Source organism: Martes martes, assembly GCF_963455335.1.
Source record: "Martes martes genome assembly, chromosome: 13".
Lineage (NCBI taxonomy): Eukaryota > Metazoa > Chordata > Mammalia > Carnivora > Mustelidae > Martes > Martes martes.
Window position 1 is genome coordinate 8,078,718 of NC_137901.1, and position 27,643 is coordinate 8,106,360.

The 27,643-nt window shown below is 37.0% G+C and overlaps 1 protein-coding gene across 1 annotated transcript in view; it reads right to left on the bottom strand.

The window, feature by feature from the left end:
• DOK6 (docking protein 6) overlaps nt 1-27,643 on the bottom strand; it is a 374,630-nt gene that overhangs the window by 150,658 nt on the left and 196,329 nt on the right. Inside the window, exons 4-5 of the mRNA XM_080822172.1 lie at nt 20,911-21,030; nt 789-978 (exon numbers count right to left, since the gene is read on the bottom strand). Coding sequence (XP_080678298.1) covers nt 789-978; nt 20,911-21,030 — 310 coding nt within the window. The remainder of the gene's footprint in view (nt 1-788; nt 979-20,910; nt 21,031-27,643) is intronic.

Sequence of the window (27,643 nt, forward strand, 5' to 3'; positions counted from 1 at the left end):
ATCCCCGAATCTAAGTAGGTCTTGCCTTGGATGAGTGACAACAACATCACAAAGGGTCACTGCACAAAGACATTCATTTTTCTGGTTGAAGCTCATGTCTAAACTAGAGTCTGTAAATAATGATTATGAAACAAGCATTCATTTAAGACATTTATGGATTCCAACTGTATGCTATGACCAAGAAACCAATGTATTTGCTTTGACATACTCTATTTAAAATCTGGGTTGTGCATTTCATATATTATAGATTTGCCAACATTGCTTCAGTCACTCTGAGTTAACATTTACACTTAATTAATGTTATTAACATAGAAATCTGGGTAAATGAATACTGAACTCACATACCTGAAACCTAAAAAGTAATATATCAACAATTTAATATAAAACTCCTTTCAAATTTTTTGCTTATTAAAAAACTCACAAAAATAATGTTAGTAAGGACATGTTGAATTTCACAGGAATCCTACTGTACTGAAATATTATAAGATAGACCAAAAATATAGTATTGTAATAAAATCATAAAATTTATTGCAAGATTAAAATTATTCTGAAATTAGTGTGAGGTCAGTGTAAAAGACTGAACTGTTTTGAATAGGATAATTAAACTGTCATAAAATTGATACATTTTATTCATATTATCGACAAAAATATGAAGAAATTATGTATTTGGTGAGTTCTACCCTTTCCAAAAACAGTGGTCCTCCTTGGGCACTAGTGGACAGAACCTGTCCTTTAGGTATCTATTTGTCACCCACCTCCTGCAGTTGGTTGTGGCACTTGGAGCTTACCTTCCTGACTCAAAGGTAAACCACGTTGAGTCCCGTCCATATCTCCTCAGGGAGCTGAGAGGCCACATCACCAGTTTGACCTTGGCGTTGTGGATATCCCAGAGATAGATATTCTCATGAGTGATCTGCATTGTGCATTCACCATAAATATCCAGATTTGGCGTAGGCATAAGATACACATTGAATCTCTCTGCAAAGAAAAAAGGAATGGAGCAAATTAAGTGAAAAGAGATCTGACTCTTGATGGTAGCAGTGTCTTAATTTGTATACCTACCTACAGCCTTGAGAAAGCATTACCAAGTCCCTTGGGAACACTGATATGCAATGCAAAACACTACCCTGAGAAAATGAGCTAATTAAAATGTTCTTACTCATTAGTTCATTCACTCACTCACTCTACATTTCGTGTTGCATGTATTTTCTATGATGAGAAGGAAATGGTTAAACTGTACAACGGAAACATAAGGAAAAAAGCTAAGTGAGGTCTCCTCCCAAATGATGCTTACAGTCTGCTTCTTCACATAATTCTAAATGCATATCATATACCTAACTCCTGCAAGGAATGTCTTACTTAATTTAAGCAGGAATTTACTCAATTTTACCTTTGTGTTGTGAAGTATTTAATGTACACTTAGACTGACTCTCAAAATACACTGTGTCGACAGTCAAATTCAGCATATGATAATTGCTAGTATTCATTATTTCTTTCCGTGGGACTTCAGATACTCTTTAAGTAAGCAAAATAAAAATACATAGATAGCCATTTTCATTCTTGGAGATTCTAGAACTAAAATTCCGATTATGAGACAATGATTTTAAACTTTGCTTTATAATTTTTTGTGTATCTCAAAGTCTACTGCAAAATTTTGCAGCTCTTGATTTCCATTTAAATGGATTAGATGCACTTTATAAACAGTAAGTTTAGTTCATAATTTCCAGGAAGCAAAGAACTTGGAATGACCTATAAAGTGTCCTATAAAATATTTTTAATTCCTACCACTGTATTCCTGATTTATAGTAAATAATTAATAAATATTGGTTAACTATATGAATGAAATAAATATACACCATGAAAATATGCACCACAAGAATTGGGCAATTATTAAAAAAAATAATGTCACAATAACAAAAAGTTAAAGAATTGCTGGCAGATACATCTTTGTGAGTTTAAATTTAATTGTGAATCATGTTTGAAAAGCAGTGCTGTTGAATTAATGATTTTGAGAAGCATAATGGTGCAGCTGCAGTTGAAAAAGGATTGGTATGTTTAGGAATGTGCCATCATCCATCATAATGCCATGATCTTAAACACTGAATGTTTGCTGGTATTAAGCTGGAATTGTCTATATAACAGAAAGAATCTTTTCTGTGGCAGGTACTTTGCAGAGTAATGCTTTGCTGATGCAAAAAAAAAAAAATTTCAGATTCTAAATGGGTTAAATCGAATTTAAGCACGATAGCTTGAAATACAGTAACCATAGAGACAATATTTATATTCAAGTGTCTAGATATTTTTGACCAAAATAATCTAGTGATTCAATTTTTTACTTAGATCATTGACCATAAAACTAATATGTATATGGATTGCACATTCATTTCCTACAGAAAGGAAAACAAGATAAGTTATATAGCTGAAGAAATGAAGAAAGATCACTGCCCCATTAATTATCTGCAATAAAAAGTATATATATATTCTATAAATCTTAAAATTCTTGTATTCAATCAAGTAAAATCTCAATATTTGCATTAAAGACTTCACTCACATTGCCACCACAATTCCCACTCTAATGGTATTGCAGGTAGCCAATCAAAGGGGCCTGATCTCATGTAAGAGTGTAAATGAAAGTTGGACCCAACAGAGCGACTCACGCATACAGATAATGCCTGAATAGAAATCTTCTTTTCTTTGGTCAAGACCCTTTTGGTCAAGACCCTTTTTCAGCTTTTACATTTGAAAGCAAACATATGTCAGTGGCATCTGTTGTGCACAGGTAAAACATTTGTTATACAAGTGGAACGTAAAACATTCCTCTAAATTCCTTCCTCTCTATCAGTTAGAGTCTGAAGATAGCAACCAAAAATCATTGCCAAAATGTTAAGAAATAACACTTCTTCCAAAATACTGAAATAAACATCATTAGCCATTTTAGTGTTGGTTACGGCCACACTGACTCTTGATATTCACACCCATAGTTTCATATTAGAAAAAAAAAAAAAAGAACATGCAAAAAAAAAAATAATAACCCTGACATTGAAGATCCTGTCCTCCAGATGGATGACACATGGTAAATTACCTATATCCTAGGGGCTATTACAGAGGACTCAAAAGAACCATTGCCTTTTCACTGAAATGTCTGTGTGCTCTAATGTTAGCAGATAAAACCTAGAAAAAGTAAACAGAGAAAGCGTACAATCATCACCATGGACACTGGGGAAACAACTGAAAAAACAGAAAAATAATGAATTGGATTTAATAAGATTCACATGATGTAGGGCTCTCAATGTCAAAATCAGTGAAATGCATTTACAAATACAAAGAAATTGGATAACCTGCTCTGAGGGAGTCCTTCCAAGGGCCAGCTGTAGGCTATGTAAAGCAGGTGAAATATTATCTTCTAATCCGTCTTGCTACCTTCTACTTTCCTAGTCTTACCTAGTAACTCACATTATCCTCTTCTTGCTATGGTTTGGAATGTTCCAACCTTCCTTTTGATACTATTTCTCTCATCCTACAGAAGGAATTATTCTAAGAAATTTTATTTTCAATTTTTAAGTTTTCAAAAGCCATCTTATCCTAATGGCTAATTTCCAAGGATTTGAGATTCAATTAAAAAGTAGACAAATTTAACCCAGCAGAGGATGAAGGCAGCTTAAGTTATCAAGTAAATTACTCTTTGATTTCACTGTCATGGAAAAAAATGTTTCTGCATTTACTGTGAGTAAAGTATTTTATGTCCTTAATATATGTTGCTTCATTAAAATTTGTTATGGCTTCCACTGAAAAGACCATTTCAATATGGAATAGTTAAAAATTGCTGCCCCGAAATGACTTTTTAAAATGTTTAACTTTGTGAAATACTTGTATGAAGCAGGTGTTTTAACCACTGTCTAATCATCTCTTATTGAATTAAATGTGCTAGTTTGTTCTACTAGAACATTGCATCACTTTCAAAAGCATCCCTCATCTCATAGTTCCTCTAATGCCACTAATTCCTTGCCAATACTCTAAAAGGAGCTTTGCAAACCAGCACTTCTCAAAGTGTGGTCCCCAGTGAGGTAGCATCAACAACCTCTGGGAACAAATAGAAATGTGAATTGTCCAGCCCCAACCAGACCTACTGGATCAGAAACAATAAAGGTGGAAAACTACCCAGAAATCTGTGCTTAAACAAGAACTCCAGGTAACTTTGAGGCACATTAACTCTCTCAGCAGTAAAAAACAAAGGTAGGCTTTTAAATAAGAAAGTAGTAGAACAAACCAGCACATTTAATTCAAAACTGTCCCTTAATCTTTACTCAAATAAAGTAATGTTGTTTCGTGCATACACTGACAAAGCAAGCACAGAAACTAGCTGTTTAAGTAATGATAGTAAGAGGCACTGGATGGTTCAGTCAGTCAAGCTTCTGACTTCAGCTTAGGTCATGATCTTGGGGTCCTGGGATTGAGCCCCATGTCAGGGTCCACACTCAGTGGGAGTCTGCTTGTCCGTCTCCCTCTGCCCCTTCCCTTCCCTTTGCTTGTGCTCTCTGTCTCTTAAAAAATAAAATCTTAAAAATATTTATGATATGCACCCAAAACCATAAGATACCTAGGAATAAACCTAACCTAAGAGGCAAAGAATCTACTCAGAAAACTATAAAATACACATGAAAGCATAACTTGAAGTGGCTAAAAACAACATCAAGGTGAAATATTTGCTGAACTAATTGTCATGTCCAACAAAGATGCTTACTCTTATGGACTCTGCAGTTGCGTTTGTAAGGCCACTTCTACTTTATGGTTAGATGAGGAGGTCCAGAGGAATAGATCATGCAGAAGGCCCAGGACCAGAGTTAAGGTGGCAACCACAAGAACAGTTTCAAGGTGACCACCAAAAAGAGTTTGGTCAAATTGAGCTGGACAAGGTCTAGCAGGAAAGGGTGGCTACCCTCGGAAGAAATGTCTTGGAAAAGGCAGAGTGAGACCCCCGGTGATGTATGGAGATTGAATGGGTCATGAGCCCTGAGAAGGACCAAACCTTCCTTTCTCAGCCAATGAGGTTTTAAATAGATCTGGTTTGGGGTAGGAACAATCCAAATATAGCTATTGGCTTGAACCTGACAGGTGGAGACAAATGGAGCATGGAGGGGTTACAGGGAGGATCAAAGATGTGGTTTCTAACATGAAACAAAACATTATCGAGAGAGTAGAAATCAATAAGCAGAACACATTGGATGGTGAGCTCTGCGGCCAGTTTCTTAATAACTTCCATCTTGTACCAGTGCAGATGGAAAACTGGTTTTAAAGAAAGAGTCATACTAGAGACAAAAACATTTGCTCCCTTATAATTAATTAGAGTCTTTTTAAAAATACAGGCTTTTGGAATTTATGTATTAAATAATTTTGTGCATCTAGCACATAGTGAACATTCAGTGCATTGTGACTATGTGAACACAAAATGCATCTTTTGTATCTTAGTTACTTAGGATAAATTTGGGAAATGTGGACTGGATGCCTATTCATTCCTTTTTTTCAAAGAAAGCTTCTGGTAAGTTTTAATCATCAGCTGATTGCAGAATACTCATACTCCCTCTACCCATTCTACTTCTCCAGCTGGTTCAGAAGTTATGGACTTGAAGGCTGGGTTAAAAAAAAAAAAAAAAAAGGAACATGGAACTAAGTATGGTGTCTAAATATTTGGAAACCAAGAGATCCATAAATATTAAAACCCATCAGGTGTTCCATGGGGAGAGGTTATAAATTAAATAGTAGGTTTAATTTTATAGTTAACTTCAGGTAAGTGGGTGTGAGCTCCTACACTTTTTCTTTCTCTTCCTTTTAAAATCCACTGTATCACTGAACACTACATCAAAACCTAATGATGTACTGTACGGTGGCTAACTGAATGTAATAATATAAACAAATAAATAAATTTTAAAAATCCAAGTGTAGCTCAAAAGGAGAAACCCCATTAAAATAAAGGCATTCTTTAGCTCATTGGCGACCTCCCTCATGTTCCGAATTTTGATTCGAGTCTTCCAGAAAGTACAAGCCTAAACCATTGTTGAAGTTCATTAATGAAAATCTGTAGGTATTATTAAATTAAATAACTTAAAGAAAATTAATAATTACATACAATATACATATAAAATAATTACATATATAAAATTTGGTTTTGTAATGGTTAGTAATAGCTATCAATAATTGGTTAATTCATTTATAATTTGCATTTCACTTAGTGGTTTCTATCAACCAGTGATTCCATAAAGTAAAACTCACTGTATATACAACTTACTGTTCAGAAGAACTTCATTTATTTATTTATTTACAAAATAACTTTAAACATTTAAATGAGATTTTTCTTATGGCAAGAGAATTCTACTCCTTTTTTCCCTAAGTGTCATGTGATCAGGAAAGTCACTATTTATGAAAAACATTTGTTTAACTTGAAATTTATTACTGCAGCTGGTTCATTAAAAGCTCTAAACTTGGTTGTCTCATCCAATGTGGAAATGTATCTCGTCTAGTTGGTGATCTTTATCTTCTTAGTTGTCTCTCATGAATCGTTAGCGTAGCCTGTATCTTGCATCCTGCCCTCAGATTTATCACAGTGGAAACAGAAACCACTGCCCCTCCAAACTCAAGCTGTCCCCTGAACTCTCTCGCACACTGCTGTGGTCACCAGCCTGGGCATGGCTCCATCAGCAGGGGCAGGATGAGGGGTCCTTCTCCCAATGTGGCAGACAATCCGAACTCTGTGAGTAGTTCTCTTGCCTCTCTTCTTTCATCGTGCGTGCGAGGGCACGTGTCCCTCCTTCCTGCCCTTCTCCTATGAAAGACCTTCAAAGACTCTTCTTCAATTAATTGTACAGCCTGACCTCTAGAATTTCATGATGCTTTTAACCCATCATCCCCTGCTCTGGGGCTGCCGTACATTTTCGAGAGAGCAAGAAAGTCCCATTCTCTGCTCTTTTTTAACAGCTATTACATATCAATTCAAAACATACAATTTTAATATTAACAGTGAATTACTAAATAGTTCACTAAATGTTATTTAGTCTCAGAATCATAGCCATGGGTCTAAAATTAAGCAGCAATGAATAAATCCACAGGAATCTGGTATTTGAGAAACTGACCATTCACTGTGGAGTATGAAATTTATTACTGAGTATATATCTCAGTTTGGATTCTAGGTTCACCCCATTTTTTGATACAATCTGCCTTGTTCTTAAGTTATATGAACTACTAAAGATTTAAACAGAACCAGTATTACTCAGAAAATAATGAGATGTTTCAAGATCATTCTGAACTTTATATTCTTATCTCTGAATTTCCCTAATATTAGGATATTGCAGGGGCCAGCCTTCAATCTCAGCAGCTTTGGAAATGCGGCCACACGAGGAAGCAGACATTTGCACATGTAGACACATCCTGATATCTGTTTAATGCAGTTATACCAGCAGTGAAACAAAGCATGATTTGTACTCATCAAAATGTGTGGAAGCCTTCAGGAATTCATTTCTACCATGGTACTGAAATTTGTCAAAATTTATATTATTATAATGTGGCAACAGTAAATTTAGTTGCCAGATGTCATCTGCTCATGGCCACTATGAATTGGAATCCCTGCATTTCTTCAATCAATAGGCAGGACTTAAAAATTAAAAAAAAAAAAAGATTTTTTAAAGCCGTATTTTTTAATCCCCCAGCCATTTATTAATTTTCTCTTTTTCTTTCTTTTAACAACAAAAAAATGACTGTTGACTGAATTTTATCTGCATTTCCAAGTAAATCATGTTCACTCTAGTAAATAAAATCATTTTGAAACATAAAATAAACTCAACTGCTATTATACCTTACAGAGATCAACTCCATTAAAGTAACAGTGTATCTTCATAATACAAATATATTCACATACAGTGGTGATTAAACTAAATACAAAGTATTGAACCATCTATATTGTACTCATTGTTGTGTAAGAATTTTCAGATGCTGTTAAATATTCCTTGGGGGTATAATTTTTAACGAATATATAATATTCCACTGTATAGCTATGCCATATTTTATTTAATAATTATCTACTTGAATATTAAAGTTAAGCCAACTTTTGTCTAACATAAATTAAGCTTCAGTAAAATAATCAATTTTAGCTCAATTTGTAAAATAATTCAGTCATTTCATATTCAGTCATAGGGTTTATTCTTATATAAAGTATGTACTTTATATAAAGTATACTTTATATAAGTATACTTATATAAAGTATATATACAAATATTGTTATATATACTTATATAAAGTATAAGCTTTGTAAACTTTATATAAGTATACTTACATAAACTTTATCAACTTTATATAAGTATACTTACACAAAGTACAATCTTATATAAAGTTTTGCATCACTTTAGTATCCTTAATTATTAATTTATGCTGGGCACTAAAATCTGAATCGTTAGATTAAATGCCATAAACTCTTTTATGAATCAGACAATACCAAATTGATTTCCGGAAGTTCCTTACCAATATATATTCCAATTAAAATATCTATTTTATATATTCATTTATATAAATGTCCTTTGCCAGAATTTTTTAAAAACTGAGTTTACTGTTACTTGAATTGACTGTGAGAACTCTATATACTAGAAATTGCTCCTACCGTGTTTATTAGAAAGACTTCATCTCAGATTTTTATTAATTTTGTTTAAAATATTTATGTAAGTCCAGAGAGTGGAAAATAGTTTTCTTTAATTTTTCTAATAAATCCTATGTTATTGAAAGAAACTTAATATTCTCCTACACTTTTCACAGCAGTCTTAGCATTTTATTTTTTACCTTAACTGGTATACTAAACTATACTGAAACATAACGAAATGTTCATGTGTTAATTATAATGTTCTTTCAGTCTTGACAAAAGCACATTAAGATACACAACTTTTCTGCTCCCCAGAAAGTTCCCTTATGCCATTCTCCAGCTGCCCATGCCCCAGAAGCAACCGCTGATCTGATTTCTAACATTGTCTCTTATTTTCGCCTGTTCTAGGTTCTTGTGAGCTAGGAACATCCAGCTTCACCACATCACTAATTTCTTCCCCGTTCGTGGCTTTCCATTTTTATTTTTTATTTCCTTTTTTAAATTTTTTGATCGTGCTTTTTGGACGAGCAAAGTTTTAAATTCTGATGAAGTACAAATTACTTCTTTTTATAGTTTGCTTACAGTGCTTTATAAAAGAAATGTTGGTCAAAGTCACACCCACCTTAAATTGATACTTGAGTAGTGTGACGTATTGGTTGGGGTTCATTGTTTCCCCTATAGATATCCAGTCACTTTAAAACTATTTACTAACACACTTTCCTTTTCTCATTGAAATTACCAATAAGCTTCTGAAAGAGGACTTTGGTGTTCTTGTCAAAGATTACTAATCCACATATGTATGGATCATTTTCTTTCTATTCGGTTCCATAGACTATTGTCTGTTGTCTGTCCTGACTGCTGTCAGTTATAATAAATCCTGAAATTAGAAAGGGTACCCATTCCCACCTGGTTCTGCCTTTTCAAGATAGTTTGGCTACTCTTAGGCCTTTTCATTCCAAATGCATTTTGAAATTGTCTCACCAAGTTAAAAAAAAAGTCTGACTTCTAGGATTTTTATTGGGATGTGTCAAATCTACAGGTTAATTTAGGGAGAGCTAAGATCTTAGCAAATTGCATAATGCAATCATAAACATAGTTTATCTTTCCCTTTATTTAAGTATCTTTTAATTTCTCTCAGCAATATTTAATTTTCAGTGTAGAGGTATGGTTATAAAACATTGCCAGTTTTATCCCTGAGTATGTGATTGTTTTTGATGGTACTATAAGTGATACTTTTGTATTTCATTTTGTAATTGCTCATTCCTAATATATATGGGTGTGTGTGTGTGTGTGTGTGTGTGTGTATAATATATATATAATATGTGTTTGTATATATATTGTGTATAATATATATAATATATGTGTGTATATATATATTATACATATAATCTCTATAATGTTTACACATACACACCAATACAAACACATTTTTGCATATTAAATTTTTATCCTGAAACATCACTGAGTTCACTTATGGTTGTTTTCTCACAGATTTCATAGGAGTTTCTAAGCACTTTATCTTAGCTTCTCAGTCTTTACTAATTTTTATGATTTTGCTTTATTTTCTAGTCATATTACTTACACAAATCAGAACCTTAAGTAGAATAAGTAGAATTCTGAATAGAGTTGGTGAGAAAGAATATCTTTGTCCTATCCTCAATCCTATGAGGAAAGCATTCAATATCTTAACCTTCAAAAATTATATATTCTGAATGATTTTCACTGATGTCCATCATCATTTTGAGAAAGTCTCCTCCTATTCCTAAACTTTTAAGGGTTGTTTTCATAAATGAATATTGTGTCTTATCAAATGCTTTTTATGGATCAACTGTAATAATCATGATTTCTCCCTCTATTAATATAGTGAAAATATAATGACGATATTGATTGATTTCAGGAAATATTTGCCTTTCTGGCACATACCAATATTGATCACAGTATATTATCTTTCCATGTAATAGTTTGGTATTCTTTTTCTAATTTTTAAAATGATTTTGTACTTACATGCATGAAAGATATTTGTCTGTAATTTTCTTTTCTTATATTGACTTTGCCCAGTTTTAGCATCTGGGTTATAGTGGCCTCATGAGGTGAGTTGTAGAATAATTCCTCCTCCAAAAGAGTTTGCATACAATTGGTATTGTTTCTTCTTTAACTGCTCGATAGAATTCAACTCTGCAATTATGTGGGAGTAGGGTTTGTCTATGGAAAATTGTATAATAAGAATTTTAATTTCTTTTTTTTTTCTTTTTTAGAGAGGAAGGGGGGAGGTGGGAGAGAGAGGGAGAGAATCTTAAGTAGGCTCCACACCTAATGTGGAGCCTGACACAGTGCTTGATCCCACAATCCTGAGATCATGAACAGAGCCAAAATTGAAAGTTGGATGCTTACTGACTGAGCCACCTAGGTGCCCCAATAATTTTAATTTCTTAAAATTAAGATACAGGGCTCTTTAGATTTTCTATTTTTTCTTGAGTCAGTTTGGGGTAATTTGAATCTTTAGTAAGTGGTACAAAATTAGATTATTTTTTTTTAAAAAGATTTTATTTATTTATTTGAGAGAGAGGGTAAGAGAGAGCCTGAGAGGGGAGAAGGTGAGAGGGAGAAGCGGACTCCCCATGGAGCTGGGAGCCTGACGTGGGACTCAATCCCGGGAGTCCAGAATTATGACCTGAGCTGAAGGCAGTTACTTAACCAACTGAGCCACCCAGGTGCCCTAAAATTAGATTATTTTTAAAAATTAGATTATTTTTAACCCAACATGATTGTTGGATTTATCTTCATAAAGTTATCTTAATAAAAAGGTTATCTTAATAAAATAACTTGTTAAAATTTATTATCAATTTACTGTCAAATTATTAATGCTTTACTTATATTACTTTGTTTGGTTTTGTATGGTTCTTAATAATTTCCTTTATTATTTTAAAATTATTTTTATCCAGTGAAGTTAAAAGGTTTAAATTATATATTAGATTTTTACTTATGAATGCTATAATCAGAGATAATATTATAAATGTTTTTCCTTGTGGCAGGTGGAAATTAAAAATATTTGCCACAATACTTTCCCCTCAAATTTTAACATTTGTTACAACCTGAGCCCTGGGAAAGATACTGTTGCTATTGGAATTTTAAACTGTGCTCAAAGAAAAATGTAGAGCTTTATAAAATATATTAGAAAAATGAAAAGCTGAAAATTAATGACCATCCATTTCAAGAGATTTGAAAAAGAACCTACAGGGGCGCCTGGGTGGCTCAGTGGGTTAAAGCTTCTGCCTTCGGCTCAGGTCATGATCCCAGGGTCCTGGGATCCAGCCCCCCATTGGGCTCTCTGCTCAGCGGGGAACCTGCTTCCCTTCCTCTCTCTCTGCCTGCCTCTCCGTCTACTTGTGATCTCTGTCAAATAAATAAATAAAATATTTAAAAATAAAAAGAATGAAGAAAAAGAACTTACAATTAAACTCCAAACTGTGAAGCAACTCACCATATTGAATGAGAACAGAAATTAGTACAATTTAAAACAGAATTAAGAGAAGTCTAACAAATAGGTAAATCTCTGATGATGCTGATTAAGAAAAAAAAAATTCCACACATAACCCATATAAAGTAAAAAGGGGCTATCATTACAATGTGAACAGGTATTAAGATAATACAAGGATGTTGTATTTGGTTATTCTGAAATGACCAAATCCTAAAGTCACTGGTAGATTTTATGAAGCTAATTATAATTGAGTTTGTTACCCAAAGTTTTCAAATGTTTGTGCATGTTAGGTTCACTGAAGTTGTTAAAATATGGACATCTGGCCCTGCATCCTCGAGATGTTTTGTTTGTGGGTCTGAGTGCAGACCCAGGATTTACTTGCTTAGCACACGCCTGATGTGAATGTGATGGTGACGTTTACCTGTGTTACAGATACATACTGACTTTCCTGCTAGGCACCGTGCTACTTGGTTCCCATGCTGGGCTTTACTTATTCCTTATAACAATCCTATGAGATACAAACTATCATGATCATTCTCAAGAGTCGGAAGCTGAGATTTAGAGAATGTCTGTCACTTGGTCATGACCCCAGAGCTGAGAAGTGGAACAGAACTTGATGATACACTTTGTCTGGCAACTTCTGTTGATCAGGTTCTATGCTGGACTTATATGCTCTAGGCTACTTTATTTTACTGTGGCAGGAAAAAAAAAATAGTTCATGAAAACTTGGCTATGTCAAAAAGTAAAATTTCATTATTATATATTGAATTCATTTAAGGTTTTCTTTTCTTTTTTGTATGTTTGTGTTTGTTTTCTGTCAAAGGAAGTCTTATTTAACCCAATCTGTGATCAAGTTCAATCTTGGATCTTCTTCCCCTCTTCATCTTAGGCTGAATTGATATAATCACATGAGTCAACAGAGGAAATGGGAGTTCTCTTATCTGGTTTGTTTGTATCCACTTTCCTGTGAAGTTATATATCTTCTTTCCTGGATGTATCAACTTCTGCTCCCCGATAGTGTCTGGAGTCCAAGGTGGGCACATAGATACTCGGGCACGAGTATCTTAAAGCATTTCTTACTTTCCTGAAGCACTTATTGTAAAAAGAGGCAGAAATATATATGGTATTGACCTTTATTCCATTATAGTGCATGTTGAAGACCACCATATGGGGAAAGTGATAGTTTTAACCAGGTTTGTTAATTATATGCAGTGTCAATATCCTTCAGACAGTGAAATTAAAGCAATGCAACACAAAGCTAGGCGAAGAGTGTAGCCTATTCAAGACTTCGTGTTGCATTCATGAACGTTATCTGATTCTTGATGGGGTGGCTATTCCCATCACCTTCACCTTTCAATTTTCCCTATAGATGATCACCTCTTTGGCTATACTGGCATTTTCAGAGGTGCTTCATGGAAGGTAAGTTCCAAAGGGTATGAATAAGTGTTATGTGTAGAAAGAGACAACATAGAAAACTGAGTTTGGAAAATGTTTCATAATACAAACTTAAACAAGGTCTTTACTATAAGACACCTCAATAACCTTACTCTATTAATGTATGTTGTGACCATTATACAGAGTTAGTATTAGTTTCCTAGAGCTGATATACCAAAGTACCACTAAGTGGTGGCTTTAAACAACACAAATTTAATATCTCATAGTTCTAGAGGTTAAAAATTGGAAATCGAGGTCTTGGTAGGGCCATGACCTCTCGGAAAGCTCTAGGGAGAGAATCCATCTCGCTTCGTCTAGCTCCTGGTGTTTTCTGGCAATCTTCAGTCTTCCTTGGCTTGTAGATGCATCACTGGAGTCAATGCCATCTTCCTGCTGTGTATCGTCAAATCACCTTTCCTCTGTGTCCAAATTTACCCTTTTTATAAGGATATATTACAGGTCATACTGAATTAGCATTCATTCTAATGACCTCATTTAAACCTGGTTATCTTTATAAAGACTCTATTCCCAATAAGATCACATTCTGAAGCCCTGAGGGCTAGAACTTCAATATATCTTATTTTGGGGAGGGGACAATTCAACCAATAACAGTGTTCTAAAGTATTAAATTCAATCTACTGATAACCTCATTCAGAGGGCATTTAGTAGTAGTAATAGTAGTAGAATATCCTGGAACTCATTTTTGGAAATACTAGAGTATGTGGATGGCATTTCAGAAGCTCAAACACAGGTATATGTAAGTTCTTTCCCCATGCAAAAGTTAGTTTTGCTCAGGGTTATTCTACGGACAAAAAAATAAACTTGGAAAACTTTTCATTACTGATTATAAAGAATGTATATAAGAGTGAATATGATTTACCCCAGGTCATTTTTGAAAAATTGGGGAAAAGATCCTTAAAATAGGGAAGTGTTTATTGTTACTGTTGCCACTTTTTGGTCATTAACTGGTCATTTTCCATTTGAGTACAGTTCTGCAAGTATTAGCTTTAACTACTGATGGGTATTAAGAATTCAGACTTGCCTGATTGAAAAAGCTTGTTTGGGGGAGTAAAAAATAATTTTAAAAAAGAAGGTAGGCTGTTCTAATTTGAATTGATCATATGTATGCACAGCATTTTCCTTTTATTTTTATTTTAGCATTCACTTATTACACCTCAGACGGTAGACTGGATCATTTTTTTCTCAATTCTTCATTTCCTCTCCATATTAGATCATAAGTTCCAACTTATGTCATGGCCTCCCATGTAGTGTGTCCTGCTGGCCTCCTGACTTTGGGTTTTTTGGCCATAGGATTTGCTTTGGCCAATGGAATATCAGTGGACATGACACACACAGAGGCTTAATTTGTGCTGCAAGTTTGGGCTTGCTTGCTTTTCCTCCTGTTTTTTGTTTTGAGGACATGCCTTGGGGAGCCATTAGTGTAAGGAGGGTAAGAGACATAACGGAAAATATATGGATGCCTATACAGTTTGGGGACAGTCTCATCAGTACCCAGCCTAAGTCAGGAGAATCCTGGCCAACCCATCTGTGCGTGAATGATAAAGTTCTGTGTTATTAAGATTTTGTGTGATAAGTAACACAGTATTATTTTAAAACACAATGATCTTGGCTCTTTTCCACAGTTTGGCGATTGTGGCCATTGCTGCTGTGAAGAGCCAAGATGCCTTTCAATAGACAAATGGATAAAAAAGATGTGGTCCATATATACAATGGAATATTTTGCCTCCATCAGAAAGGATGAATACCCAACTTTTGTATCAACATGGACGGGACTGGAGGAGGTTGTGCTGAGTGAAACAAGTCAAGCAGAGAGAGTCAATTATTATATGGTTTCACTTACTTATGGAGCATAAGGAATAACATGGAGGACATGGGGAGATGGAGAGGAGAAGGGAGTTGAGGGAAATTGGAAGAGGAGATGAACCATGAGAGACTGTGGACTCTGAGAAACAACCTGAGGGTTTTGGAGGGGAGAGAGGTTGGGAGTTAGGTGAGCCTGGTGGTGGGTATTAAGGAGGGCACAGACTGAATGGAGCCCTGGGTGTGGTGCATAAACAATGAATCTTGGAACACTGAAAAAAATAAAATGAAATTTAAAAAAACCCACAATGATCTATGCACCTTGTTTACCAGTTTTTCTCCCTCACTACTTCTTGAGCTTCTTGAAAGTAATGACCATATTTTATATAATTCTACATTTCCTCAGCCTACTTCTTGCATATCATAGCCTCAAAAATGTTTGATGGATGAATACTGAGTGAGTGAATGACAGACAAGACAATCTGAGTGGAATGTAAGAAGTATGGTTATTATGGAAACCCAGGTAAATAATTTAGGAAAAACACTGGAATACTGCTTTGGTTCTGGTGGAAGGTTATATACATTCTTAGGCTAGAAGTAAAAACTTGTACCAATTCTAGTCCATTTATAAGCAGGGACACTAGTTTCTAGATAAAACCAAACCTTCAGATCTGACCTTACAGTAACCAGAGGGCAAAGTCTGAGGTTACTTTTCCATTTTGATCCAAATGGCAATCTCTTGCATCAACAGCAATCTGGACATATCCTCTGAGTCCACTTCCAACAACTGTAGGAATTTCCTACAAGTGCATTCCTTCTTGGTAATGATGCTTACTTCTGCTATTAATGATTAACGAGTAAACTTTGTTTTCTAAAATTGCTGTTATGTATGATGAATCCTCTATAAATGACCATTAATGAGCACCATACATTTTAAGGTCAGTGTAGTTCAGTATCTTAAATATTATGGAAAAATGTCAAGATTCCAGAAGTTGTAAGAATTTAAAGTTCAAATGTGGACTTAATATGCACTTTCTTGTGGCAGTGTTATCTGAGGTCCAAGAGTAAGTTTGTATGTGTCTTTGTGTGTGTTTATTTTTCCCTATACCGTGTGGGATTCTGAGTCGATATGAAAGCAGCTGACAGCACTAGATAAAGATGATTATAGTGAAGAATTTAATTGATAACCACTTTTATCTCAGCAACACACATTACACCTTTAAAAATTATTTGCATAAATGTTTATTCTTAGCTGGTCTCTGTAAATAAGACTGAGCTCTGTGAAGAGTCAGAAAAACATTAGAGGAGAAGGAGCAATTCTGAATGTCAAAAAAAAAAAAAAAAGAAAAGAAAAGAAAAGAAAAGAAAAAGTGCTGTGGTCAAGCCTCAGCAGTGAGTCTTTCCTTGAAGATAGGATACCACAAGATCACCCCAAGCCACAGCGATGTCATTTCTCACATCAATTCTGCAGGCATATGGATCTTGTCTCTTGGGAGAAATTTCAAATTAAATCCAAGCACACCATTGATAAAATAGTAAAATGATGTTTCTGATGAAGAATACATTATAAAATTTAATACTAAAATACCTTAGGAAAAAAACCTGAATCTGTAATGAAAAATCTTTCATATCTGTACATATTAGTGACTTCAAACATGTACTAGGAAGTGAAGAATTTTATTTATTTTAGGAAATGTTATACCTGAAGACTGTGGGGTAGTGATTGAAAAGACATGAAAGGACAGTTTTAAAAAATAACGTTATTTTTGAAAGAGTAATTAGCTAGCTAAAACAATAAGTACTTTCCCTACACACAGTAAAATGAACAGGTGTACTGTTTTAGGAACAGGTGTGTCTCTAAAGCAATCATGGAGCCCATGGGTGTGGGCTGAAGGTGGTCAAAAACCATTGCTAGTCTATATCATGAAAACCACTGGTATTTATTTCAAGGGGACCCTAAAATGGAATTATCATATCTATAAGAGAAGTGTGTTAATTAACAAGTGAGAAAATCAGTTTGGTCAGTCTGTGTGTGTTTCTCTCCCAAGAAGCGTGTGTGTGCGTGTGTGTATTGGAATTTTTGAGTTAGTAATAGTAGAACATGTAGTCTTGATATTCTGTCAAGATATATCTTTTCATGTTCTCCTACAGTATGAATGACTGTGCCTTCAATGTGCCTTCAATGGCACAAGAACAGAGGAAAGATGTTATTACCTGAACTCAAGGCACTTTAAAGAAAGTGTACGCAGATTTGAAGAGCGTGGAGCTGTCTGGGTCTGTCTATGGCCTTGGGACTCAGAAAGAAATTCACCAAGTGGAAGGTGATTTCTAAGGAAAGGAGACCCTTTCATTGACGAAGTTTCCTTTGAATGTTGAACACTAGTCTCAGTGATCGTGTGTGTGTGTGTGTGTGTGTGTGTGTGTGTCTGTGTTGAAGTAAGATTGCTGATCTCCTAACAGGGTATTAGGGGTTCATTTAAAAGAACCAAACGTTACCTTCTCTAATTAAATAATTGCTCATGAATTTCTAAAATGTATTTTTAAAAGAACATATATCCCTTTGTATGAAGTTGGGACTATTTAGCAAAATAAAGCTAAGAAACCATTTATGGCCTTGACTGTTAAGATCATTTCAGATCTTCTCTAGTATACACAGGAATTATTTTGGATTTCTTCATTTTTACTTGTGCTTAAAAATACTTGTGTCTTTTTTTTTAAATTGAATTACACCTGAGAGTTAGTCTTTATTTTCCATCACCTCACTAAACCATCATGAGTTAATTTTCACTCATTAGGAAACTAAAATCAGAGATATTTAGTAACTTTTCTGAGCTACGTAAGGGGTGTATCATGCATTCAGATTGTGGCCTGGAAAGTTCACTTGGCAGCCCATGTGTGCCTGTACTATATATCTCGGCAAATTATTCTGACATTATTATGAAACTAAAAATAAACTCCTAATAAACCAAAGAAGTACCTTATCCATTAGTCCTGATGGAAACCATATACAGTCTCAAATCTTTTTTTTTTTGTTTTAAGATTTTACATATTTATTTGAGAGAGAGAGAGAGAGAGTGAGAGTGAGAGAGCGAGCAAGCATGAGTGTGGGGGGGGTGCAGGGAGAAGCAAACTCCTCCCTGAGCAGGAAGCCCAGCAGGGGGCTCGATGGGATCATGACCTGAGCCCAAGGCAGACGCTTAACTGACTGAGCCACCCAGGCACCCCATACAACCCCAAATCTTTAAAAGCATACAATGCACACTAAATGAGCCACACAATGATGCTCCCATCCACAGGCCTAATTTATTCCTTCTCTTCGTATTTCCTTTATGAGTTGCTTTACGAATGTTTATCAGGAAGAGTTTCTTCCCTCCTTTTCTGAAACGGTGGGTGATGCTTTGAGCATCACGGCTGTGGATGTTCTGTATGGAGGCCACGCTCTCAGGAAACAGCGCAGAGAGATGAAATACATCCAGGAGAGTGTGGGAGAGAACTGGAGGATGAAATGGAAGCTGGAAGAAGAGTTGCAGAAATGCCTCCGTGACTTTCTGGAAGGTGCCGGCGCCAGCAAAGGTGGTGTGCCCACATGTGTTCGTGGCCAATTAACAGGGAAAACTTGTTTTTTGCAGGTTAGGAACAAACCAAAAAATAGTGCTTTTTAACGGGCTACAAAGGCAGTGATGGCTGTTAGCACATTATTAGTCATAACAAGATAATGATCACCAAGGGCTATCCTGGTACATTTTTACCTGTGGTGTCTAATTTATAAGTCACAGGTAATTCCATAATTTCTTTTTAATAGTTAGTGGCAAGCTTCACCAGTGTCTCTCAACCTTTTCAAAAACACTGGCCATCAAAAATGAGCAACATTAAAAAGTTTCTATTAGCACAGAATTTCAGAAATGCCTCTTAATTTAGAGTAGAGTATAGTAAGTAAACTGTGTATCACATAAGCCTTAATTTTATTATACCCTCTGACGTTTCATCCTTGCATACTTGTATTATGGTATGGACTGAATTGTGCCTCCCTGAAATTCAGGTTGAAGCTCTAACTTCTGAGGTGATCTAGAGGTGGAATCTTCAGGAGTAATTAAGTTTAGATGTGAGGTGGGCCCCCCAAAGTGGGATTAGTGCCCGTGTAAGCAAAGACATGAGGAAGATTTTTCTCCCTCTCCCTCCCTCCCTCCCTCCCTCTCTCTCAGCCATGTGGGGACACAGTGAGAAGATGGTTGGTCTGCAAGTCAGAAAGAGGATCCTCACTGGAAACTGACCCTTAATCTTGGATTTCTAACCTCCAGAGTTGTAAGAAATTAATTCTTGTTGTTGAGGTCACCCAATCTACGGTAATTTGCTCTGGTAGCCTGAGCTAAGACATGGTATTAGCCAAATTCCCTAAAATTTTTTGAAAAGTAACATGATAAACCAGTTTGTTAATTTAGACTCTAAATCTACAACAACTCTCAAAGAAGATGTAGAAATGTTGTACATTCAAAAACTCATTATCTGTTGAGTTAACTTATCAGTCATTTATTTATCTAAATATTTTAAAATTTTATTTTTTCAGTGTTCCAAGATTCATTGTTTATGCACCACACCCAATGCTCCATGCAATATGTGCCCTCCTTAATACCCACCACCAAGCTCACCCAACCTCCCACCCCCTCCCCTCCAAAACCCTCAGTTTGTTTCCCAGAGTCTACAGTCTCTCATGGTTCATCTCCCCCTCTGATTTCCACAGAAATCAGTTGCTTTCTTATACATTAACAATGAAAATATAGAAAGGGAAATTCAAGAATCGATTCCATTTACTATAGCACCAAGAATCATAAGATACTTGGGAATAAATCTAACCAAAGAGGTAAAGGATCTGTACTCAAGGAACTACAGAATACTCATGAAAGAAATTGAAGAAGACATAAAAAGATGGAAAACCATTCCATGCTCACGGATTGGAAGAATAAACATTGTTAAAATATCTGTACTGTCCAAAGCAATCTATACTTTCAATGCCATCCCGATCAAAATTCCACCGGGATTTTTCAAAGAGCTGGAACAAACAATCCTAAAGTTTGTATGGAACCAGAAGAGACCCCGAATTGCTAAAGAAATGTTGAAAAAGAAAAACAAAACTGGTGGCATCACGTTGCCTGATTTCAAGCTTTACTACTAAGCTGTGATCACCAAGACAGCATGGTACAGGCACTGAAACAGACACATAGACCAGTGGAGCAGAGTAGAGAGCCCAGATATGGACCCACAACTCTATGGTCAAATAATCTTTGACAAAGCAGGAAAAAATATCCAGTGGAAATCAGTCATTTATTTAGCTATATCCCAATGTCACAGAGCAAGAAGTCAGGACACCTGGGTTGTACCTTAGGATTTTCTCCTGGTTGCTATCCAACCTTGGGAAAGCCTCTTCATAGCTCAGATGGATTAGTTTTGAAACATTCAATTGTTTTGAAACAAACAATTGTTTTGAAACATTCCCAAGGCCCCTTCCCCTCTCAAAGTTCTACTATTAGTGCACTTTAAATAATGGAAGGCAACTCACACTCACCATTTTGTTCTCGCTGTACACCTGCCGCCAGAAGATCGGGCTCGCCAAGGCTGATGTCATTGAGGCGGGTCCCCAGACATTCCATGCAGAGGTGTTTGCACCACTCCTCGGCCTCCAGCTCTGCAAATGAGCACACACCACCACAGTCAGGCAGTGCTGCGAGGAACGACACAGGAAGAGAACTTTCTGAACCATTTTCCTAGGTAGGTGGTAAGAGTTAAAAACCTACTGAAGAAAATTAAAAAAAAAAAACAACCCATAGTTTGGCTCGTAGGGACACTGCTGCTATGAACACTGGGGCGCAGGCGGCCCCTCAGATCATTCCATTTGTATCTTTGGGGCAAATACCTAGTAGTGGAGATAGCCGAGATGTCCATCGACAGGAGGCCCGTAGGTACAACGGAATACTACTCAGTCATCAGAAAGGGTGAATACTTACCATTTACATCGATGTGGATGGAACTGGAGGGTATAATGTTGAGTGAAATGAGTCAATCAGAGACAGGCAATTATCATACGGTTTCACTCGCATGTGGAATATAAGGAACAGAGCAGAGGGCCATGGGGAAGGGAGGGGAAACTGAACGGGAAGTCATCAGAGAGGGAGAAAAACCACGAGAGGGTTGCTGGAGGGGAGGTGCATGGGGGATGGGGTAATTGGGTGATGGGCATTAAGGAGGGCACATGATGTAATGAGTACTGGGTGTTATGCACAACTGATGATAAATTATTCAACACTATATCTGAAACAAATGATGTACTATTAGTTGGCTACTTGATTTTAAATAAATTTTTTAAAAAAGGACACAAAAAAGCCTGTATTTGAGAAGTGAAAAAAATCCCCACAACTATTTCCCAAGGATTGACATTATAACATTTTTTAAAGTGATCTTAAGTTATTCCAATGCATTTTATATTATTTACAAATAATAGTCTGAGAATATTGTTTACTATCTAGAATATTTTAGATTGATTTAATTTTTGGAGGGCAAGTATCAGAAAAATTAATTAAATATAAAATAAAAATATGTAAATAAATACTTGAGAAATGTCAGACTAAGATAAACGAGCGAATGCTTTCCAGAACGTGACTTAGCTCTGTGTGCGTTGAGGCTCTGCTCCTTCATTCTGAACCGCAATGAGTCAAAGATCAGCATGAGAATGTGCTAACCTCTCTTCTGTAAACATCGAAAATGGTCCTCTTTAAAAAAAATTGGAGTAGGATATTCAAAGTAATTTTCCCCTTTGGAAAACTCTAGTTACCTAAGATATTGGTTATCTTCCAACTTCTTTATATTCGCAAGTTTATTCTTTGCTCGAAACATTAGAACATCTTACACCTACACAAAATCTTGTAGTATCTCACACTTCCACAAACATAAGCGAATTTGATTCTTATATAAGCCCTGTGTGGGTGAGGTGGGTAAGCAGTGTCACACGTGGGTCCCATATCACTGGTCAGCACCAAGACGGGAATTGCAGCCCAGATCCTGTAGATACTATCATATGAAGAATCCGAAAAAGGGTATGAGGTTGACAATTTTGGGCCAAGCCCCAAAACTGCTGCCCAGAATTTGGATGAGAACTTTCCATTGACACCTGCCCAGAGAAATTTCTGACTTTTCCACGTAGCATAAATCTGTACTAGAAGAGTTTAATATAGACTTCCTTCAAATCTCTTGTTACTCTCCGCGGATGACATTCCAACCTTTGCCTTGGCATTTTAAACTCCCCATAAAAAGTCATCTGTGACAGGTTTTCTTGACTCTGGGGGTTTGAATACCAACTGTTCTGCTCCATGGTCGACACCATCAAACCTGGGTAATGTTTTCTTCCTGGGCTCAGTCACACTATCTTAGCGTCAAAACTAGGTTTGATCAATGAGATGTCAAGCCAAATTTGTCATTTATTTCTATCTAGTTTTATCAAGACCATAAAATGCTGTTAGAAAAAAAAGAAAAAGAGCACTTAGTCCTCTACAGGGTACTATTCTAATGAAAACAGTAGTTCCCATGCTCGAGGCACGAAAGGTGTTTCTTTACGTAAGATGCAGTTCCCATGTTTTATGACGCAGCCTCTCCGTGGTTCTAGACACACCATCCACCTGGGGCCAGGAGGAAGTAGGTTCTCGGTGAGCCTGGCCTCCTGTTCAGGTGGAATCAGAACCTAGGTCTGGCTGCTTCGGCCTTTCCTTGGGAATCTAGAAAAGAACCCTTTCCGATCACAAGGCCACTGATACACAGACGGGGCACTGGCTGGGGCTCACAGGTTTCCACGGAAAATCTTCTCTAGTGAGGGAATGCCAGCCCTCCCGAGAAAATTTTACAGGAGCAGCGGCAGCACTGTATTGAAAATTATTTTCGTCAGATAGAGGAGTTTTGATTTATAAGATTTATAAAAGTTTGGAAAGCTTTTCCAACAACAAATCAAAATCTCAAGCCAATTTCCATGCCGTGTCTCTAGACATCCTTGATGTTTCTGTGAAGGGAGATAATATGACTGCATTTCTCCTTTTTCACATTTTTTATGTCTTGAATATTTCTTGGGACCGCATTATTTTAAACCATCAGGAAAATCATATGCAATTAACATCTCCTCTGCACGACTCAACCTGATGGTATTTCTGATATTCCATAGATAGAGCTGAGAATACCTAGGATGCTGCTTGGGGTCAGAATAAAAATGTGAACTATGACAGACACCTTTGGGCCAGTGTTCCCTTGAAATACAAAGTCAGCGCATGCTCAGAAGTTTCAGAAACATGGCACTCATTTCTATTAATTCTTTTGTCCTAGGATTCAATAAGACACAGAAAATAACCATCCAGTAAAGGGATTCTGTGAGGCTAGAGCTCCCGCTCTCAGGGAGAACTCAGTGGGGCATTTGCGTAAGAACGAGGGAGTGTCCTGTGGCAGAAATGAGGAGTGTTCCTGGGTTTTTCACAGGCAGGTTAAAAATGTCTTTTGCATCAAATCCTAAGAATCGCAATACTTCAGTGTTTTAATAGTGCAGTAGCATGTAGGAATAGAAGTAGCAAAAGGAGTAAAAGTAGAGAATATATAGTCACATGAAGGAAAACTGTAAACAATTTCAGAAAGAGAGACAGAAACAGAGAGAGGGAGGGATCCTGGCAATTTAGTACCAGCAGAAGTTCATTCCTCTAACAAAAACTTACCATGAACTCGCTACAAACGAGGCCCTGTTCTGTGCTCGGAGGTTATATGAACAACACCCAGTTTCCGTCGTCGGCAGCGTTCGGCCGGTGGGGTGGGCCGGTGCGCTCAGGACGCGGTGCCCCGCAGGGCTCCGGGCTCGGCTCGTGGGACCCGGGAGCTGCGGTCCAGGCCGAGCAGCCTGGGAGGAATGTGGTCAGGGACGAGCCGGACAAGCAGGGAGAAGGGGAGGGGACGTGTCCGTGTGCGAGTGTGGGTGTGCACGTGAGTGTGTGGCAGTAAGTGCGTGAATGCGTGTGTTGGCTGGCGAGGAGGTGTTAGTGTGTGTGAGTCGGTGACAGCGTGAATACGAGCGCGTGTGTTTCAGCGCGTGCGGGTACTTGGGACGGTGTGTGTACGAACGCGGCCGCGTGCGAGAGAATGTGTGCGGCCGGGTGTGCGTGTGGGAATGTGCTTGTGTGAGTGTGCTAGAGGGACGACGCTGCTGGGGAGGTGCCGGGGCCCAGGCCGAAAGGCGCCTCCTGGGACCTCACGAGCGTCCCGGGACAGCCCGAGCGGACGCAGCGCACCCGGACCCCGCACCGTCCCTCTCCCCGCGGCGCTGCGGTGCGCCAGTGACCCCCGATCCACGGCTCCGGTCACCCGAACGCGGCTGGAACCGGCGGATCCTCCTCTGATACAAACCAGGAGGTCCCAGTAGCCGAACCCATGCCACGACGCCGACGTCGCTCACGTCCCCGCCTCTTACCACGGGCCGAGTCTCATCCCCCCCATCACGAGGGCGAGTACTGCACGCGGTGTCTGGAGAGACGCCACACTCACCCACACTCACGTAACTTTCGTTAGAGTACCGTGGTTTATTTTATCATTGTTGTTGTTCATCTCTTACTGTGCCTAATTTGTAAATAAAACCTTATCATGAGTGTGTGTGTATAGGAAAAAACCCCAGTCTGATAGGGTTTGGCTCTACCCCTGGTTTCAGGCATCCACTGGGGTCTTCGAATGTACCCTCCGGGGGAAAGGGCGGGCTGGGGTACTATTGAGTTCAATGAGATCAGCCCAAGCCTTTATCTCAAAAGCACTAAGCTTTGTAATCTGCATACTTGATTGAATAGTTTTGTCCCAAATAACCTGAATTTGTTTAGGTATGATATAATAATTTCTATTTTTTTTAAACCTGTTTTTTAATAGTCACCTTTCAAATAATTATGCCTATGCTTTTTATTTGTTCTTTCTTAGGAAAACTATGTATCGAAGTCCTTTAATCTTTTATGGTATGTTAATTTATTTTGTCCCATCATTACTTAACTAGTGTTTATCTCTGAATCATCTTCCATCTTTTATTCCTCTATTTTATTTTTGCAGAACAGAGGAGATTAAATACAAATGCAATCATCTAAACCCGCTGCACTGTAAGATGTCTTATTTTCCCACAGACTCCGTGCCTTTTGTCTTTCATTTTATCTTTCAAACTTGTACCTACATGTAGTGACTAAATAATTAAATTTCTTTAGGGGCACCTGGATGGCTCAGTTGGTTGAGCTTCCTACTTTTGATTTCCATCTATGCTCTGATGGGGGGGGGTTGGGATTTAGCCCATGTAGGGCTCCCCACTCAGTGGGGACTCCGCTTGTCCCTCGCCGTCCCCCTAAGTGCACTCTCTCTCTCTCTCAAATAAATTTAAAAAAATAATTAAATTTCTTTAAAGAGAAATACAGGCACAAGAGTGTTCTGTGATGCTTTCTACGTTTTCTCTTCATGATGGGAAGTGCTTTTTCTTTAAGATGTCTTTTTCACATAGCTTGCAGGTATGCTCAAATTTTTAATTCTGGTAAGTACTTTTTCTCTAGAACTGACACCCAAATAATGTTTTCCTTATGTATAAAATTAGTTAAACGAAGAAGTTTGGTAACTTCCAAAAGAAAAAATTGGAAGATGTTTGGAGATAACCAGTCAAATGGAGAAAAGAGACTGAGCTAAACGAGTGCATTATGAGACAAACGGGTTTAGTGATTTTTGGGAAAAAGATCAGGCGAAAGTGCAAAATAGCAATACAGTGAAAGGAGGAGGCCCCTCCTTGAGAAGCATCCTTCCTTCACAGAATCCTAGGGAGAGAAAAGCAGTATCCTTTTGTATGAGAAGAGGTCTTTACATAGCAGACCTTTAATTAATGCCTACTGAATAAATGATTAAAGTCAAGCTTTATTACTTTCACTAAATTTAGGCCTTAGGTTAATGATATGAAAGTTAAACAATCCAAAATAGGCTATATTTTGGAAAAATTATTCATCACATACACAGAAAACAGTGAAAAATTTTTCATCACATTTACAGAAAATAGGCTATTTGTCAAAGTCATATAGCACTAAATAAAATAAAACCTAAAAAATAACATTAAATCAAGTTCATGTTAATTTACTGCAAGATTCACAGCTAGTTTTGTATGGAAATAATAAAGTATTGCATTTAGTCCTCACTGGGTTTAGCTTTTCTTAATAATCTTAGGAAAATGTAAGTAAAATAATCCTCACGTCTTCACGAAAACCAGTAATCCTTAAGTATTATATCTAATTCTTATCTTCTGTGCAGATTTGCTATGATTTGGTAATAAGTGTTGTTTTTATATTTATTAAAGCCCTTTTAAATACATGCTTTGCTGGAAATTGAGGAAAAATGTCTCCTCACCAGACTCATGCTTAAAGAATATAAACACCGCTCAAACTGCTATTGGAAATGTATAGAACTGTTAAAACATAGGATGTTTTGATAATGATTTTCATTCTTGAAAATTGGCACCTACTTGTTCCTTAACTGGCCTTGTTGATATTTTTGAACTTTTCTTTTTCTCTTCACTTTTTTCTGCAGTAGGAAGACAAGAAACCATGTGTTTCCACAAATATGTGTCTCTGTTTTCAGGTCACAGAAAAAAGCTTGATTCGCCGGAGTCAGATTGGTAGAACTGATCAGTTTCAAGACTGAAGAACTTTTAGTTTTCTGAGTAGCAAGTGCATTTATTCCCTTTCCCTGAAGTGCCCTCATTTGCCCCTTCCATACTCCCTCACACCCTATAATCCTTTAAAACTTGTTCTTGAATTGGATATCCTCAAGTTTAGCTCCATCAGACCTATGTCTGGATGGGACACCATTCCCCTCTATGTGCACAGCGCTCTGGACACACATTTTGCGTACCCCCTATATATCACGAGTTGTCTGTCTGCCTTCTCATCAGCATATTTAAGATATTGGGAGTGTGGGACAGATTGATTCAGTCGGCTCTAGGTCTTGGCACGGCACCTCGATGTGGAAACTAATGAATAAATGTGGAATAAGTAAACAGATGGGATTTTCAGTTATTTCCCAGAAATTTAAGATGTACTATTCTAGAACCAAATGCAGATAATTTGGGCAGTAGTCACTTGCCGGTTGTTTTTAAGTCTTTATTCATCCCCACTTAAGGGAAGATTATAACTTTGTTATTCACGGCTGGCTTATCTAGATAAAACACATCTTTGATTAGGCAGGGGAAGGGAGAAATAGCCAATAGTGTTCTCTACGGAACA